The sequence below is a fragment of the Pan troglodytes genome, chromosome 1 (genome assembly GCF_028858775.2).
Source record: "Pan troglodytes isolate AG18354 chromosome 1, NHGRI_mPanTro3-v2.0_pri, whole genome shotgun sequence".
NCBI lineage: Eukaryota > Metazoa > Chordata > Mammalia > Primates > Hominidae > Pan > Pan troglodytes.
Window position 1 is genome coordinate 96,203,037 of NC_072398.2, and position 18,946 is coordinate 96,221,982.

An 18,946-nucleotide genomic window follows, 5' to 3' on the forward strand; every position below is an offset into this window, starting at 1 on the left:
CTTTTGCTATGTTTTACAGGTTTTGGTATCTTGTATTTCTATTTTTATTTGTTTCAAAAGATTTTTAATTTTTAAATTTAAATTTTTTTTCATTTCTTCATTGACCCATTGATCATTCAGGAGCATATTGTTTAATTTCCATATATTTGCAAAAATTCTAAAGTTTTTCTTATTATTTATTGATTTCTAGTTTTATTTTATTGTTGTAAGAAAATATCCTTGATATGGTTTTGATTTTTAAAATTTGTTGAGATTTGTTTGTGGTATAACATGTGGTCTGTAATATTTTATGTGCTGATGAGACAAATGTGTCTATTCTGCAGTTATTGGATAAAATATTCAACTTTTATGTCTTACAGAAGTACAGTGTGTGAGTGCTCATGCATGTGTGTGTGGAGAGAGGAGCATGTGTGTACTTTTTTGAGAGCTTATGTTTGTATGGGAAAGAGACTGAAGATCACCTCTCTTAGGGTTCTTCTAGGGCAGGTGGTATGGATTCAACTCTCCTTCTTCTGCTGCAGCATCAGGTATCTTCACAGCAGGCACTCGATGAAAAAACATAGGACTGAGGTGATTAAGTTAGAGAGAGGGAGAGAGAGACGGAGAGAGAGAGAGAGAAAGTGCATGTGTGTGTGTATGTCAGTGTTGGGTGGTTTGGGAGATCCAAGTGTGTGAAGGAGTGTGTGTGTGTGAGTTGGGATTTTGGAGATCTACGTATGTGTGTGTGTGTTTGAATGTCTGTGCATGCGAGTATATCCCTGTGTGGGAGTGTGGGAGTGAATATGTGTTTGTGGGTATGCTGTGAGTGTTCAAGTGCTTGGCTCCATGTATTGGGGGCATCAGAAAAGGAAGATGAGTGCAGAACAGATCACTAGGCTGGACTATGCACAAGCACTGTTTCTTTGGAATAATTTTGAAAAAGGAATCAACTAAACAAAGATGATGACGGCTTGAAGCGGGCACCATCTACACTCACGTGTGACTCACTGCAAGTCATTAAGATATAAACATTAAGGTAAAAGAAAAAAGCCTTGCTCTAGCTCTGCCTACCCAAAGTAACAGATTGGGTTGGTGGCCCTGAACACACTCCCACTGCCAGCCCAGGAGTGTCCTGTGTGTACAGCAGCCATACACATTCACACACATTCTCAGTGTCAGGATCGGCCACCTTCTGACTACAGACCTCACAACCAGCCTTCACAGTGTTAGTTCCTGCTTCACGCTGAGAAAGCAACAGAGGTTGAATCAACCAGTGACGCACAGCCAGATGTGGAGTTAAAAGTTATTTATTGAGGGAAGACTAGGGATGGTTCACTTGATCCCTCCCCAAATCCATCCTCAAATGCACCCGAGCAACAAGAAGACTAGCTCAGTCAGTGAGACGTTCAGCCTTACGCAGAGGCTCAGGAGCCCTCCAGAATGAGGGTAAGGGACATCTTTTTAGAGGTGCAAAGGAGCAATTATGATTCAGGGTGACAGCATGCTAACTGCAGGGTCAATAGGCAAATGGGATTCATAAGCAGAATGGAGTAGGGTGTTCAGTATCCAGTGGCCAGTTCCTCAAGGGCATGGCTGTGGACCACATTACTTCTGCTTGGTCTTCTGCTGGGCTGGTGCTGGAGTGACCGTTGAAGGGCAGGGCTCAGGCACCTTGGGCTGGCAGGGCTCTGGAACCTTGGGCTGGCAGGGCTCAGGCACTTTGGGGTGGCAGGGCTCAGGCACTTTGGGGTGGCAGGGCTCAGGCACCTTGGGGTGGCAGGGCTCCTTGGTTTTGGGGATGCATGGTTCCTGGGGTGGAGGCTGGCAAGGTTGTTTCACCTGCTGCTGCTGAGGCTGAGGGGGTGGGGTGCAAGGCTGCTTCTGCTGCTGAGAATTCATGCTTCAAATGTGTTTTTTTCTAGAGACAGAAAGCTGACACAGTGATTCAATTAAAGAAAGATGGATACAAATTCAATGCCAAACAGATTTTATTTCAGGACCCTTTAGAAGAGAAAGCCTTTCATCTCCCTTAGCTCCCCCATTACATTTAAAAATGAAATAAGCTTGGATAATTTCAGGCCCTTTTAAGAGTAGGAGCTAAAAGGCAATTTCTTCTGCTCCATTTTATTGGAGTTCTCTTCTTGGATCCCTTCCTACCCAAGGCACCTTATATCTGTTCTGGAAAAATGCCCTACGAAAGCTGGCTTCTGAGGGACATGAGGTCCGCATATTAGGTCTTTTGGAAAGTGGCATCAGACCACTTTCCTCTCCTAGTACCATGGCATCAGACCAGTCTATCCTCTCCTAGTACCATGTAGAAAGCCTGTGACTTATAGGACGGCTTTATATTCATCTAAGCCTCTATGGTTTTGCTTCTGGTCTGTGCTTACACAGTCCCTTCCAAATGCTTTTCTTCCCATCTCTGCTTGTCCAAATACCCCTCCATCATAGCTCACATCACTTGACACCCCTAGGAGGGTCTCCTTGAGCAAGGTCTCCCAAAAGTGCACAGCCCTTCTCTGCCCATCTCTGTCATGCCAATTACTATCTACTTTGCATTTCATTTATTTATATATATGTATTACCTTCCTGCTAGGTTTTATGTTTGTTAAGTAAGTACGTTAGGCATTGATTTGTCCAAAGTGCCTAGCATACTGCCTTAAATGGAATAAATGCTCAGTAGAGATCCATCTAATAAATTAAAATTTCTATAAATATCTTGTCAGGGGGAAATTGCAGTGTTACTGAGAGTGCTCTGGGCCTGAGTCCTAGTTCTGCTATGAACTTCCCATGGGCATTTGAACAATCTTCTCCAGGACTCCCAGTTCAATGACTATGTACTGAGGTGGGAGCCCTAACCATCTCTAAGGTCCTTTCAAATCCAGACTGTAATTTAACAAAGACTTGGAACCAACACAAATGTCCAACAATGATAGACTGGATTAAGAAAATGTGGCACATATACACCATGGAATACTATGCAGCCATAAAAAAGGATGAGTTCAGGTCCTTTGTAGGGACATGGATGAAATTGGAAACCATCATTCTCAGTAAACTATCGCAAGAACAAAAAACCAAACACCGCATATTCTCACTCATAGGTGGGATTTGAACAATGAGATCACATGGACACAGGAAGGGGAATATCACACTCTGGGGACTGTGGTGGGGAGGGGGGAAGGGGGAGGGATAGCATTGGGAGATATACCTAATGCTAGATGACGAGTTAGTGGGTGCAGCGCACCAGCATGGCACATGTATACATATGTAACTAACCTGCACAATGTGCACATGTACCCTAAAACTTAAAGTATAAAAAAAAAAAATTTAACTTAAAATAAAGATATTCCACTATTCTCTATCTCCCATTGAAACCCTGGATTAACCTGCTTACACATATTTGCCTTTAGCTAATTTCTAATAATGAAAAAGTACACTAGAATTGCCAGTTTGTTGCAATCAGAGACTTACCTGGTATACGGAGCAGAATGGGCTGTGTGGTCCCTTGGGTTTGGTGTGAAGGCAATGGCCAGCTGGCTTTTATAAGATGAATGAGCCCTGCCTCAAGGAAATAGAAGCTCTCGGGCACTCTGTTTTCATTCCTCACCTGTCACACATGACTCACACTACCATCCTCATCACCGGTTGGCTCAGCTTTTTTGATGAACACCACCTGGTATTTTTTGGCACTGGCTGGCTGAAAATGATGTCACTGGCCTAATTTTCACCGCCACCCTCATCCTCAGACCCAGGTGCAGGGCTTGCCTTGAGGGAGGGGTGAGCAGCAGGCTTCATGGAGGGTTTCATGAGTTAACCCTGGGGGGAGATCTGAGTCCTGTTGAGGCCTTGCCACCTGCTGTCCTTGTCATTGAGATGGTTGTTCCCCGTGTTCTGTGGGACAGGGCACTCTTGCACACATGAATAGGTGGGAAAGGGAGGGGGAGCAGAGGAACTGAGGCGGGCTCTCCTTGTCTGCCTTGGTGAAGGTGGAAGCTAGAAATAATGAAATGGACTGATTATAGACCCCTTGTCTCAGAGTCCAAGACCCTTCCATCCATTTCCCCCATCTTTTTCCCCATTCCATTAAACTACACACATTCAGAATAATTTACTTATGACTCTCCCACTCTCACCTTCCTCCCCCTGACTGGTTGCTAATCTGGGAAAACCTGCTTTCCTTCACCAACCACACCTTTACCCTTCTCCTACTTCAGGGACTTTCAGGGGCTAATCCTTCTTCTGGGATCACTTTTTCCCTTCACTCCACCCAGACATCTGGCCCTGGCCTTTTCCTCCTTTCTGATCAGGCTAGACTGCCCCCCACCTGAAAACCCCAAAGCCTTTTCTACCTGCCTCCCCGCAGCCCATCCATGGGTTCCTCAATGCTGAATCCTTCTCCACTTTTGCCCACTTCCAGCTCCAGCCCCAATACCTAGAGATCCTGCTGGCTGCAAGGTTTTCCTCCTCCTTCTGGGTCTGTATCTCCTGGGGGCTTTCCGAGGGTCAGAGCTGTTCCTGCTTAAAGCAACGGTGTCCCCACCACAGTGTTTGTTTCCTCATTTATTCAACAAATCTCAGTGGGGAGCCTAACATATGCCCATCATGCCTGTCATTCTAGGAGCTCTCTGATGAGGAAGCCCACTTTTCCTCTACAGACCATGAACTCCCCAGGGTAAGAGACAGAGCACAGTTGAGAGCCACTGAGATTATGGATTTCAGAGAGCCTTTAGTTCACACTCCTCAAGGGATGATTGGGGAATCTGAGGCCACCAGAGGTGAAATAACTCACCAAGGTCAAAAAAATAAACCCTAGGAAGAAAAGAATTTTACACAGAAATCCTGTGTTCTCCTTTGTTTTAATTCCTTGTGACTCCCTAATGTCTATGGAGGAAATTAAGCCCAGGCAGAAAATTGATTAGAGGTGGAAAGGGGAGCCCTTCCTGACTGAGAGCTGGGTCACTTGTAGTTCTGGAAAGTTTTAGGAGTGGCAGTGTGAGGACACAGAAAGAGCCTTGCCTTGTGGGTAAGCCTTAATCGGTGCTAAGATAAATCCCTTTAAGTAGAAATAAAGATGCTTAATATTTCAGTGGCTCTAAACAGTGGGTGTTTCTAGCTCTGCTAAAGTAAGAAGGGCATGAATTAGAATAGGTGGAAATAAGGTTCAGTTTATCATTACTCAGGGCACCAGGGTCGGAGAGAGGAAGGGAAAAGCCAAAACTAAAGCCAAAACTAAAATGTCTGCTTCGATCCTGAGTTGCTTTCGCTCTAGGGGAGCTCTCAGAGTGACATCGTGACACAGCTGAGGTGAAGGCACCGGGGGAGGCAGTAGGTGATAAGCCCCTGAGCACCTGCACATGCTTGCCTTCACTCCACGATGGTCAGATTCTGCCCTGCCAAGGAACTTCTCTTTCCTGGGGACACAAGAACAGGGGTTCCCTCAGTCTTTCCATAGGCAATTGCCGTAAAACTGAGGTCTCTGATTCAGAGCTGCACTCAAAACACAAACTGTTACTAGGTGTGGCCTTTGGAAAATCCAAATCATCCTTAAAACTCAGGTGTTCAGATGGTTCCTCCTCCTCATCTAACCCCTCCTTTACCCAAACACACACCTATATGTTTGTGGAGCACCTGCTGGCTCCACAGCCAGTGAACCTGAGGCCAAGGTCAGCCTCCCACTGTGTCCATGCAGCCATTGGTCCCTATCCATCTCCATCCTCACACAGTGCCTGGCGTGCAGAAGCTGCTTGGTGACTGGCATTTATAGACCAACTGCCTGGCTGGCTGGCTGGCTGGCTGAATGAATGAATGAATGACTGAATGGCGTTATTTGTAAAGACAGGCTGAGAGTCTACTTTGAAACCTGCCTAGAAGCTCCGGTACAGAGTGTACCTGCTGCCCTCCCCACCCACCTGCCTCATTGTCAAACAGTTTAATGCCCCACCTTGCTCCGGGCTGGTGCCAGCCCCACCAGGACACCTGAGCTCCAAGACTCTTGCCTCACTTAGCTCTCCTCTAGGTTTGTGCCCAGGTCCCCTTCTTCACCAAGTCCCCACCCAGGAGCCCTGACAGCAGGGGCTGCTGGAACCTGTTGCTATGTCTGGTAGGATTCTCAGCCCTGCAGGAACCTGCTGCCTAGTTGTCTGTCCTCTGGTGTCACCCAGCTTGTCTCAGGCCCTGGATGATCTGAAGCCACCTCTGAAGCTGGTGTGTTCTCATGCCCTCCCTGGACCTTAGCCCTGGATGCAAAGGAATTTCCTTCTCCCTGGTTATCAGCTCCTTACTGGACAGTCCTGCGTGCCTCAACATGTGTTTCCTTCACCCCACCCAAGCCTGCTTGGGCTCCAGACTCTGGAACTTTCTCTTGGTCTCTGACATTCTTCTCTCTGTGTATTTGAAGCTTCCACAGTGACTTGTGTTAATCGTTAATCTTCCCTCAGAAGAAACTTTGTTTCTCTGCCACTGGGGTTGGGTTAGCTATTGAATCAGGCCCCACAAATTCCCACATAAAGACAAGGGGAAACTGGGTGGCTTCCGACAGTAAGAACAGCGCCCCAGATTTCTCAGCCTTGCACAAAAGCCCCACCTAGGACACAGGAGCTGCTGCTCTTCTGACATCGAAAACTGGCTCTCATTTGTCCCTGGAACTTCCGTTGACTCTGAGCAGTGCCTCAGGTTCATCAGTCATTTCCAGAGCAAGGAAGATTGATGGCCCTAAGTCTAATCAGTGATCAGGCTTTTCCCAGCATAGATTACTCTCTCCCCCACACTTCCCTAAAGCGCAGACCCTGCAAAGAAGGTCATGCAGAATTTGAACTCCAGGCCTTTTCCTGTGGGGATTGCATATTTAAAGCATGGTAACATTTAGAAACATGCAGTATTAACAGGTTTACCCCCCTCCCTTTCTCTGATCACCTTGAGAAGCTAGGGAGACCCCCAGAGTGTCAGCTGCTCAATTCAGGCCATGATAATTTTTAAAAAGTCTCTATAACACACAAGCTCTTCATCTGAGAAAGGGCAGGAAAAGGAGAAACACCAGATCCCAGGTGTTAGGAGCCTCCTGAACACTTTGGCGCAGCAGGGAGGAAAAGTTAAGTTTGCAAATGTGGGTGCAGAGGTGGAGGGAGGACATGAAATCATAGCACCAGAGAAACTCTACTCAGCCCCTCATCCAATAGAGAGGGAATGAACTGCTGTGGTGGGGGAAGGAACTCGCTCCAGGCTTCACAGCCTCTTTAGTGACAGAATCAGACCCAAACCTGGGATGCTCAATTCCCTTTCCTTTCTACCATCTCTTTAAGAACAGAGCATGCCCCTCACCCTCACTCTTTTTATTTCTGGTCCTTGAAGGGATGGATAAAAAATTAAACCTGGCTTCTCTTGCTTGAGGTATATAGAAATAAAAGCACCCAGGCTTAATGTCTGGCCCAGTTGTTTCAAAGCCTTGCTATGCCCTTATTAGTTGGATGACCTTGAGCAAGTTGCCTAACCTTTCTGCATGCTACTGTCCTTATCTTTAAAAGGAGAACTTTAAATTCTACTTCACAAAGTTGCTATAAAGATTAAATGCAATGATGCTTCTAACACTTTAAGATGAATGAGCTAAATACGTCTAGCGTAATAACTCTTGCTAGTTTGTCTCATTCTTTCCTCTCCTTCCACTTGAAATCAGTTGAAACTTTTTCCTTTTGACTGTGAGTTTCCTTTTTTCCTTCTCACTCTGTGTGTCTGTGTGTGTGTGTGTGAGAGAGAGAGAGAGAGAGAGAGAAAGAGAGAGAGAACAGGGAGAGAGCGCCCAAGGACAGGGCATACTTCTTCAGTGGAGCAACATTCTTGGCCTTTGTGATTGCTTTATCTCCCCTCATTTTTTTACACTCGATTTCAGGTTTACATATTTACCAAATTATATCTTGAGCTATTGAACAGTGACAATGACTGCACAGTTCATGTTTTATAGGAGTTGGGGCATGGGAGGAGGCTAAAATTATTGGTGATTATACAAAAACCTGGACATACCTTAGATAAGGAAATTGAGGCAGAAAAACGTTGAGTGACTCTCCCAACATGTCATGAAGGTCTGATGTGCCAGGGTACAGTCCCTTGAGAACTTTGTTGTATTGCTTCTCAAGACTAGTGGAACACTCTATAAATCAGAGGGTGACTCTTAGAAGAGACACTGACTGGATCCCTATAGTCTCACACATCTGAGCTTATCGACTGCCTATCTTCCACCAGAAGTAGAGCTTCTCTGGGTATGGATGATCAAAAGACACAGACGTATTTTAAAATGAAAAGTATTGGAATCTGGGATGATTCAGACGGATGTGCTATCCCTCCTATCAATCATTGCCTCCTGGGCTGTAGAGGGGGGCAAAGGAACAAGTTCATGGATAAAAAATTTCTGCAGAGAATCTAAACCCTGTATAGTTGCCGGTCCCTTCTGTTTGCTCAACTATGCCTGCTTTGTCCCTGGTCCACCTCTGAAAGCACCTTCTCCAGAGTGCAGAGTGATCTCCACAGATTACAGGTTTGGAAACATGAAGTCCTGGATTCAAATCCTGACTCTACTACTTACTAGCTATGTGTGTGATATCAGGAACGTTTTCTAATAATAAAAATAGCTACCATTTTATTAGCTTCTGCAGAGTGTCAGACCATGTTCTAGGTACTTGACACTAGTTCTTACAATAGCAGTGCAAGGACCAGGTCATTAAACGTAGTCTATAGATGTGGAAGCTGTAGCACAAAGAATAAATCACTTGTTCAAGTTTACATGGCAAATAATGTGGCAGAGCCAAGATGCAAATCCTGTAACTCTGAAGGCTTTATGAATCTCAGCGTATCTTACCTGTAAAATTTGTTTTTAGACCTATTATTAAATGAGATTACATATGCAAAACAACTACTGTAGTGGCTAGAACATAGTAGATGGATCATAGATGTCAAGTGCATTTCTTCTCCTTAGGGTCTGAACTACACCTGTTATTAGAAATTAATCTTCCATGACTTAGAAAAACCTAATCATTTCCTTCATTTTTGAAGTAGCCAGTCAGTCATTCGTTTAACACATATTTGCTGAATGACAGTCAAATGTCAAGCATGAAGTCCCAGCTTTATGAAGTCTAGTAGGGAAGTAGACAATATTCTTTGAGTTTCTGGGATCCAAACCCCATCAGTGAGGAGGGTTTCCCCAACTGACCTAAGCATAAGAATCACTTAGCATGCTCCTTCCAGTGAAATAGAAATAGCTAAGGGAAGGACCTGGGGATCTGTATTTCTAAAGTGCATCAGGTGGTTTTTAAAATCAAACAAGTTGGCCAACAGTAGACTCTAAACACAAGGGCTTTTCTACCTTGATTGCGATTGACATCATCTGGTATCTTTAAAAAAATATTCATGTCTAGGCACCATTCCAAAGTTTCATTTAATCAGTTGATTGTTTTTTAATTATCAGATAAAACCAGGATTGAAAAATCACTACTCTGCCAGAATATCTCAACTTGTAGGACCTGAATCCAACTGGAGAGTCCCAGTCCTATGAATAGGTGGAAGGAGGTGCAGGTGGGTGCTAAGATACCTGGGCAGATATTGATGTTGATGCAACTAGATGCTGATGAATGTGGGTGTTTGGCCTGAGGATATTGGGAGCCTTGGGAAATAATTAAGTCCCATCTGAGGAAGGCAAAGTACACACACCCTTGAACGTCACCCTTCCAAGCAGAGAATCATCAAAGCACTAACTCAAGCTGGCATGGTAGGCTGGTCCTGGGGCCAGGAGATGATCCCCTGTCACCTTCCTGGACATCATCATGCACATGGTATGGAGACCTTTTGGTGGGTTAAAGGCTCATGCTTCCTACTTCCAGAACCTTCTGGCAGGGCCAAATTATGACCTTTGGAGGCACAGAGTACCAAGAAATTATACTGCTGATGAGGAGAAAAAAACTTTTTGTCTATCCTCTTAGGTTCAGTAATGGGGGCCTGCAAATTTGACTGACAGAAGACAGATTAATAGGAGAAAAGGCATATGATTTATGTTGATGTCAATATTTTTACATGCATAGGTGCTTCACAGAAAAGAAATGAAAACCCAAAGAAGTGGTTAGGCTTGAGAGCCTGTATACTCTTCCTACGAAAGAAAAAGGGTTTGGGCTTCAAGAGAGAATAAATTGTGGAAGATGACTAGGGATTATATGGGGGAACTTCTGGAATATAAGGGCTACTTTAGTAAGGTTGGTTCATGCAGACTCATCTCAATGACGGTTCTCCATCTCTAGTAATAAGAATTGGTCCTCTCATCCTGCACAAGACAGAGGATAAATTTGTGCTCTGCCTTTAGGCAGATAAGCTGAAGGCAGAAAACTCTTGATGTCCCTGTTGACCCTCAACTGCCTTCAGCTCAAAATAATCCTTGTGCCAAGTGGGACATTTTAGGGTGGCATATCCTGATCCCCGTCACTGCCCTTCCATCCTCATCTGCCAATCTATATAAGATAAATCTTCATTTTTCAAAATTACCTTAAACTCATTAGTTGTCATTTGTTTTTAAATGTTCTAGTTACCATAGCCTGAAATGGTTCATGGAATCTGATCTGCATTCATTCATTTACTTACTCTCTTGTTTTTTTGAGCTCTGCTGATGCCCCAAACACATGTATGTACTCTGCTTATTAGGAAACCACAAGATTCATCCTGATGGGGTTAGAGAGGGTGGGATAGGGAACAGGACCCATACATATGCAAAAACTTGAAAGAATTCACAGATCGACCTAATTTTAAGGCATCCAACCCAACCTCTCATTTTATGGATAAAGGACTGAGGTTAAGGAACTTGTTCTAGGTCACAGATTTATTCAATAGCAGATCCAAAACTAGAATCTAAGTCTCCTCTTTTCTAGCCTGGAGCCTTCCCAGGCTGGGAAACAGATAACACTTACTTATTAGCATAGACTCCTGAGCTAGAGTAAAAAGACTTCCATATGGCCACCTTCTACTTCTAGGCAGAGGAGTATCATTAGCTCATGCTTTGATAGCCATCTTCCCCAGTTGTAGATGAAAATAAAATCAATTACTTAATGAGCATATGCTATATGCAGCCACTTTCCAGATATTATCACCAATCCTCCCCAAAATGCTGCAAATAATTGTTAGAACCTGACAGCTTTTCACATATGAGAAAACAGGCTTTGGATCTAAGTGACAGGTTGCAATCACACAACCAGGAAATGGAGAAGCTAGGATTCAACTCTGTTCAGTCTGAGAGCCCCTGCCCCTTTTGCAAAAGGAAATGGAATGTCAGAACAGCTCCAATGCAGATGCCCAGGCCTGCTCACTTTGTCTCTGAGGGCCTCCTGGCCAGAACAGGAGGTGGCAGGGAATTTGAGCCTGCTGGGTGTTTGTGACAGATAGATTTGGTGGGGCATTGTTCTATTTCTGGGGTAGAGAGAATTTTCTAGGTAATAAAATGGTGAGAAGGAGGAATACTGGGAGGATGGTGTATTGAGAGATCCTTTCTCCCCTGGCAGTGTTTGGAGGTTTTGTAAATATGTTCTCCTTTCCTCAGAAGAACAGATATGTTTTAATTTTGTTGATATGTTGCAGATGGGCTTTGAAGATACAATGGGGTAGAAAACGGTTAAAGTATGCACACAAATAGTGAGAAAAATAATTGTTTAAGCCAATCAGGCTTAAATATTGCCTAAGTACTTTTTAAATTTATATAACTTTTTAATAACTCTCTATATAACTTTATATAACGCTTTTTTAAGAAAAGGAAATATGATATTATTATACAGGAAAATGTACACAGCTCAATGAATTTGCGTGACCACATCTGTCTAATCAGTTCCCAGATAAAGACACAAAACTTTGCCAGATCCCTGTAAAGCTTACCGTCCAGTCATTCTGACTTTATAAAAATAAATGGAATTATACAATATGTGCTTTTAATATCTGCTTTCTTTCTCTCAAGACTGTGTTTGAAAGATTCATCCGTGTTATGGGGTAGAGCTTGTCTAATCTCATTGTGTTTTGGTATGCCATTGTATGAAAATTCACAATTAATTTATCCATCCTACTTTTAATGGATATTTGGAATATTTTTAATTGGGGTTATTACAAATACTGCTACTATAACTGTTTTCATATATGTGTTTTAGCAATTCTATGTACACATTTCTGTTGTGTATACAATAAAGAGTGAAATTGCTGGGATGGGGATACATATGATCAACTTTAGAAATACTGCCCAATAGTTCTCTGAAATGGTTGTCCAATTTACACTACCATCAGCAGTTTATAAGAGCTCCTGTTTATCCATATTCTTACCAACACCTGGTATTGTCTTTTTAGTTTTAGCCAATATGTTGCTTTGTGTAGGAGTATCACACTTTCATTCTAATTTGCATATCTTAGATGAAATTAAGGATAATTGACATCTCTACAAAATAATCTTCTAATACATGAACATGAAACATCTCCAAATTTGTGAGTTCTCTCTTAGTTTCTCTCAATAATGTTTTATATTTTTAGTATAAACGTCATATCTTTCATTAAACTTATTTAAGATAATTGATACTATTTTAATGATATTTCTATTTTATTGAGGTTAAACTAACAAAAAAAAATGCACAAATCAGTTGAGTGTATGTTTTGATATATATATGAACCCAGGTAACTGGCACCCACTAGGCTGAGAACTTTTCCAGAATCTCAGACAGCTTCATCATATCCCCTTCCAGTCGGTACTCTCCCCAGCGATGGCCATGATTTTGACTTCTATCCAACAGAGTAGAATTATCCCCGGCCTTTCAGTTTTTAACTCTCTATCTGGTGTGTTTGCCAGAGGCCCTCCACCTGGCAGGTTGCAAACTCCATTCATTGTTTCATAAACCTACTAAAAACTCCACTCTACATTTCAAAGACTTTCTGCTTAGGTATTTAATATCCTGACCTGACCATTCCTAGAATTCATTACATGTTCCAATTTATGGGTGCCCCCTAGAGCACCCATAAATTCTCTGGTCTCTCTGTCCCTAGCAATGATCCTCCACAGTAGAAAGCTTTGGTTTTTATTCTTCTGCTCTTGCCCAGAATCCACAGATTATCCCAGGTAAACATTTGTTGGCTCACCTCTCTGAGGCTCTCCTATCTCTGGAGTTTTAGGGTCCCCAGGTGGGTGCAGCTAGTTTGTAATTTGCTCTAGATGTACACTAGGCTGCTGGCTTGCCACAGGCTGTCCTTTTCCACTCAGAAGCAGTTCTTTCTTCTGTACTTTTGAAAAGCTAGTCATTGCACATTTGGGGATAGTGAGGTAAACAAGACTCCTGTTCTTTAAGGGCTCATATTTTAACTTTTATGTGTTTAATTATGGCTGGGATTTTGACATAAGCCAATGTTGCTTTGTGAACTTCTGAAGGGTAGAATTACATAAAAGAATTTCTTCATAAGGGGGAATGGATGCCCACCTACTCATGCAGAGATGGGACTTTGTCCTTGGCCATTGGTGTGGAAAACATGGGTGTCTCCCCTTCCTCACTGAGTTAATAACCTGAGACACATATCACAGCAGAAGCATTCATTGTTTCAATCACCCCTATCTGTCCAATTAGCTGAAGACTATGCAAATCTATCAGCCTGGTACTCAAAAGTCTGTGGGAAGACTTGCAAAGGCCTTCTTGGGAGACATGAAAATGACATGAAAACTCTGAAAAACAGTGTGTCCAAGAAACTGGATAGGGCTTAGATGGAAGGAAGCCAGGAAGGGGAATAAGACAGACTGGCCTTTCTACTTGACAGAGGGGAGTTATTTTAGGATGCAGGGATTGGGGCACAGAAAGGCTGTCAATGAATTCTTAGGGTTAGAATGAATCTTAATTGTGTTTGCAATACTTTGGCTTTCCTGGTTAATGTCGGTACCCACTAAGTTTTAAGTAACTATGACTTGGAAATATCAGCCATGGATCGCTACTTTAAGGGGAAGTAGAGAAGGTGGTTATTTGTTCCCTTTTAGGCTAGTGTGTTAAGTGAGAAAGCAATTTATGCTTGATGGTGGCAACTGAAATTGAGTGACTAAATCCCAGGAAAAGAATAAAGCTCAAGGGGAGAAAATCAGACTCCATTCAGCTGCTTCTTCCTACTCAGGGTCTCTTCTTCGAATACTTATCTTTCTTTATATCTGAGAGGTTTGCCGCTTCTTTCCAATATAGGCAGCTGGTCTCACACGTGGGTTAGGAGGGTCAGGAAGCCAGTTGTAAAAACAGGTTTCTTTTATAAGCTGTGTAAAGTCAGACTAACTGACAAAACCAGGCCCTGTATAGTTTGTACAAACTCTCTGTATGTGGCCATCCCCAGAACAATATTTCCCTGTGTAAGAAAATGACTGCCTTCCAAACAGTACACTGAGACACAGGATAAATTGACTCTGGATAGCTCTGGAAATCCAGCATGGCAGAGTGGAAAACTAAGGTCATTCTAGAACTTGCCAAATATCAGATGAGTGAGTATGAATATGTAAGTGAATGAGTGTGAGTTAATGAATGAACAAAAACATAAGCAAATACATGAAAAAGTCAGTTGCACATGTTTGTAGAAATGTTTTGCAGGACTCAGGTCATTTATGTATGCTTTGTGTGCTTTTTCAGAATGACAACTTCCAAGAGGAAAAAACTGCATTCATCAGGTGGGCTGGGCTTCTAATGGTAGGAGCTAAATTTTCCTCCCTTTTGATCTTCCCTAGATGGCATTAGTTATGCAAGACTCTATTAGACTTTTGCCAATTAGTTGCTGGGCTTGTTTTCTGTCCTCCTTTACCTGAGATACATCTGGATATGTTTCCCCATTGTTGGTTACCAGAGAGTAACTGTGTCCATAAGAGTGACTTCCTGAACTCCCGGGCATGTGTGTACTTGCACCTTCACTTCCCTAAAATGTTCCCTCTGAATGAATGAATGAATCACAGAATGGGACTGGGAGTGGACAATTAGCCCAGGAAGCAGACACATTTATTACATGAGGCACATATTTATTGGGGAAAACAGGAGAGAAGCCCAGAGCAGGGGGCATCATGGAGAGGAATGAGGCAGAAACTGTGCACCAGCCTCTGTGACCCTACTTGTCAGGGTGGAACCCCAGAAGAAGCCCAGACACTTTCCTCACTTTGGGAAATGGATGGGCCTTAGCTGTGGCCACGCTGGAGCCTGCAGAGAATGAGGTCTCTCTCACACCCACCTGGGAGAGCATCGGGGTGGGATATAGAAGAAGCCAAGGTGGTATGTGTGGGGAAGGGTACGATGGGAAGAAATCCTTACAATGCTTCCTTACATCTTGGGCAGGAGGAGATGTGAGAGGAGGGTAGGCTCAAGAGCTGGAGGGAAGAGGAGAAGGAAGAAGAGAAGGTTCCATCTGGTAGCCAGGATGGTGGATGATGGTAATATCCAGTCCATCCTTACTTCTGTTTACTCTTGGAGGCTTGCTGGGCTGAGGGACACTTCTGCTGGGCTGGAATGATGGTGCCCTTCGGTGGGCATTGCTTCTTGACCTGGGGAGCACATGGATCCTTGGTTTTGGGTGCACATGTCTCTTGACATTTAACAGGGGGTGGCTGACAAGCCTGCTTCACTTGCTGCTGCTGGGCCCTCTGGGGTGGGCACTGCTGCTGCTGCTGCTGCTGCTGCTGCTGCTGGGAAGACATTGCTCTAGGAACAGGTGAGCCTAAAGGAAACTGGGCAGGGACACCATGAGAAGGGTGTTAAAAAGTAGCCTTTTAACACCCTTTTTAAAAAGATGGTTAAAAAGTAGCCCAGACATTTTACAAGGTCAAAGCACGCCATCTTAGCTGACAGATCTGGACAATGTCAACTGGCTCCCTTTGATAATGCAGACAATGAGAATGGGCAAGGATGTAGGGGCATGAGGAGAGGACAAAAACAGTCTCTGTCTTACAGGTAAGCATCATGGTGTGTGTGTGAGTGTGTGTGTATGTGTGTGTGTGAGATCGGGCTGGAGAAGGGGTGTATACGAATGCAGAGGCCTGATCTCTAATCCCTGCTCCACCCCTGACTCACCATGGGAGACTAAGGCAAGTCCTATGTGGCTATAGGAGAGTGGTTCCAGCCCTTTACAAAGAATTGGGAAGCTTGAGGGCCAGCCAAATAGATCACTGGAGCCAAAGGATGACAGGAGGATGTTCAAAGGAAAGAGCGCTAGCCAAGAAGGCTCAGACATTGGTTCTAGGTCCATCCTGCCATTAACTTCATGGGCAACCTGCCTTCTGTGGGTCTCAGCACCCTTATTAGAAGGATGCTGGTCAGGAAGTTCCCTGAAGCCTTCCCAGCTCTGATGAGGGTCTCTGACTATCTTTGTAGGCAGTGTTCCTTATGGTCTAAGTTAATGATTATAGATGGGAAGTGCAGGCCTCAGGAAGTAAAGAGGTGGCAATCAGAATAGGGAAGCATGAGAGCTGCATAGGATTGAATAAAATGTTCAATATACCTGTTTGCATACACCTGGAAGAAAAGTTTAAAGCTTACTGGTAAGCAAAATGCAGAATAGGGTGTGAGAAACCTTTAAACAGGGCTCGGAATTGCTACAAAATCCTGTAGCTCTAAATATCTCCTTCTTCAACAATAAAAATCTTCTTTCTGGGGAGTCAAACCCATGATCAGAAAATAAGTCATACTGAGCAATGGTGCGGAATGGAGATTAAACTTTCTAAGTACCGATTAGTGTGCCATTTCCGCAATTGTCAGAAGACTTGTGTCACTTCCCTGATTACCCAAGGATGGAAGAGGATCTTGGCCTAGCGGCTCAAAGGAGTTAAAGGAGAAGGAAAGCGCCCCACAAATCCCAGGAGAACAGATGAGTTCCCACTTACCAGAGGTGACAAGCTGGACCCCAGGAGAGGAGGCTGAGCCCTTGTCCACAGGCAGAGCCACTCCAGGAGCCTTTATAGGGGCCCCAACCTGCCCTGGGCACTTGGTGTGGTCCTGATTACCACCTCCCAGGGAATTCCTCACCCACTTCTCCCACCTGCACTTCCTTCAGGGACTTGCTTTGCTGACCTGTTTTGATGAAAGCCACCCACCATATATTTTCAGCATTCCAAGTCTCTGCACCTGAGCTGATTTAACCCACCAAAGGTGTTTGCTCAAACTCAGGGATTCAAGATCTTTTAAATATAGTACAAATTGAAGGAGCTGTTTGCAGACAGACAGTTATAAGAAATATTGAAGAAAAAAGAGGAAGAGGGAGAGGATGGGGTTTGGGGCAATTCTGACAAAAATGTGAACATCCCTTTTTCTGCAAATTGCTGCCATTTCTTGAGCACTCACCGTGAGGCTAGCACCAGGACCACCCGTCATGCTTATTATTTCATTTCATCTTCATAGCCCCTCTAGGGAAAGTGTCATTGTTACCATTTTGCAGATGAAAAAAGTGAGGCTGAGAAAGATTAAACAGCAGAGATGGGATTTGAATTCAGATCTGGATGATTCAATGCCTAGCCCCAGGTACCACTCATCCCCCTTCCTCAATACACAGTGCAAGTGTCCTTCCTATTCCAGGGGGACAGTTCACGAAGTGTTCTGTGAGGTTTCTCTGGGGCACAGGTAGAAGATGATGTGAATGGTGCCCCAGCACACGGCGGTGCTGTCCCCATCTGCCCACTGGGAGTCGGGGTGCTGAGGAGTATTTGTGGTGGTTACAGAACGTGGGATAGAATTGGCCCCTGTGGTAGACTTGCCACATAAAATACAGGACATTCAGTTAAATTTGAATCTCAGATAACAGAGTATTTTAAAAGTATAAGTATATTCCAAATATTGCAGGAAACATACTCAAAAATTACTTGTAGTTTATATGAAATTCAAATTTCACTGGGCAGGCTCTATTTTTATTTGCTAAATCCAGCAATCCTACTCAGGGCCTTATCTAGGTGGCAGGAAGGAGCCCTGGTCCTCCATTTAGCCTCCTAGGCCCTGGGATGGAGAAAGGCAGGGCCTCTGGGAAGCTGGTCCACCTCTAGCCCTCTACCCCAAAGATTGACCTCAGGATGCTGCCCAACAAGAGGCCATGCAAGGGCTCACCACTGCCATCATCAGAGGAAGGGGTAGGATGGCCCGAGAAATGATAGGAATACCTTAATGTACTTTCCAAAGCATTTTTCAAATCCCTCACCTCATTTAATCCTCATGACAATTTTACTGACAGTTTAAAGAGGCTGGCCCAAAGAAGTTAAAGGACCTGCTCAACCACATGCAGCTGCTCAGGGTGGAGCTGGGTGGGTGCCTGGCCTGGGGCTCATTTCCACTCCATCACCGCAGTCAGCATCTGCATGGTGGACAAGTCACTGTCATTGGGTGGGGACCATGACTAATAACGTCTCCTGAGCTTTCTGTCTTATGTGGATGGAATACTGTTCATTTTTCAGGGTCAGCCTCACTTTAATCAGCCCCTTAATTTTCCCCTCCAGGCCAGACCTCCCCCACTTCCTCTTCCCAAGCCTAGCAACACTAAGAATGTAATATTCTGGGTTCCAGATTCTGGTTCTGCATTCCACCTCCAAGAAGAACACCATCTCCACCTGCAGCCCTCATTTCCACATACCCCCAGTCCTCTGTGCTCTTGCTGATATGAACTCTCCACAAGGAAACTATGCAGCAAGACAGATTTGCATGGACATAGACCAAGGCTTTTCATATGCCTGGTGCCTCGAAGGCACTGGTATGTGTGTATTGCCTGTGAACAGATGGGCAGCTCCATCCCTCATGTCCCAGTCACCCATGTGGGTTTACTGCAATGAATTTTACTCCTATTTTTCCCAATTTCATCATTGCCCTTTTATTTTATTAATAAAGAACTCCTGCTTAGTTTTGAAGCATTCTGTCATGTGATAAAACTCGGCTTATAAAACAGCTATCATCTCAGAGGATACCCCAGGGGTGACCCAGATAGAGACCTAAATATGGCTGGC

At 44.1% G+C, this 18,946-nt stretch overlaps 2 protein-coding genes across 4 annotated transcripts; both read right to left on the reverse strand.

Moving 5' to 3' along the window:
• Positions 1-1,270: 1,270 nt before the first annotated feature.
• Positions 1,271-3,495, reverse strand: SPRR1A (small proline rich protein 1A). Of its 2 annotated transcripts, none has more exons than XM_063788489.1 (2): positions 3,451-3,495; positions 1,271-1,897 (listed from the first exon to the last, which is right to left on the reverse strand). In XM_063788489.1, the coding sequence occupies exon 2, from the start codon at positions 1,876-1,878 to the stop codon at positions 1,585-1,587; it is 294 nt and encodes a 97-aa protein (XP_063644559.1). In that variant the 5' UTR covers positions 1,879-1,897; positions 3,451-3,495; the 3' UTR covers positions 1,271-1,584. The 2 variants fall into 2 exon arrangements, with proteins under 2 accessions (XP_063644559.1, XP_001136449.1); XM_001136449.7 differs by having other exon boundaries at positions 1,271-1,911.
• An 11,482-nt stretch (positions 3,496-14,977) lies between these two features.
• SPRR4 (small proline rich protein 4) lies at positions 14,978-18,502 on the reverse strand. Of its 2 annotated transcripts, none has more exons than XM_001136751.7 (3): positions 18,151-18,502; positions 17,307-17,415; positions 14,978-15,697 (listed from the first exon to the last, which is right to left on the reverse strand). In XM_001136751.7, exons 2-3 carry the CDS (start codon positions 17,334-17,336, stop codon positions 15,422-15,424), a joined length of 306 nt encoding a protein of 101 aa, XP_001136751.3. In that variant the 5' UTR covers positions 17,337-17,415; positions 18,151-18,502; the 3' UTR covers positions 14,978-15,421. The 2 variants fall into 2 exon arrangements, with proteins under 2 accessions (XP_001136751.3, XP_054527051.1); XM_054671076.1 differs by having other exon boundaries at positions 18,113-18,484.
• Positions 18,503-18,946: the final 444 nt, after the last annotated feature.

Bases quoted from the DNA above. Each gene is read 5' to 3' on its own strand.
- SPRR1A (XM_063788489.1), bottom strand. From the start codon at position 1,878: ATGAATTCTCAGCAGCAGAAGCAGCCTTGCACCCCACCCCCTCAGCCT.
- SPRR4 (XM_001136751.7), bottom strand. From the start codon at position 17,336: ATGACGGGTGGTCCTGGTGCTAGCCTCACG. The intron at 15,698-17,306 runs GTGAGTGCTCAA...GTCCCTGCCCAG, and splicing joins GTCCTGGTGCTAGCCTCACG to TTTCCTTTAGGCTCACCTGT.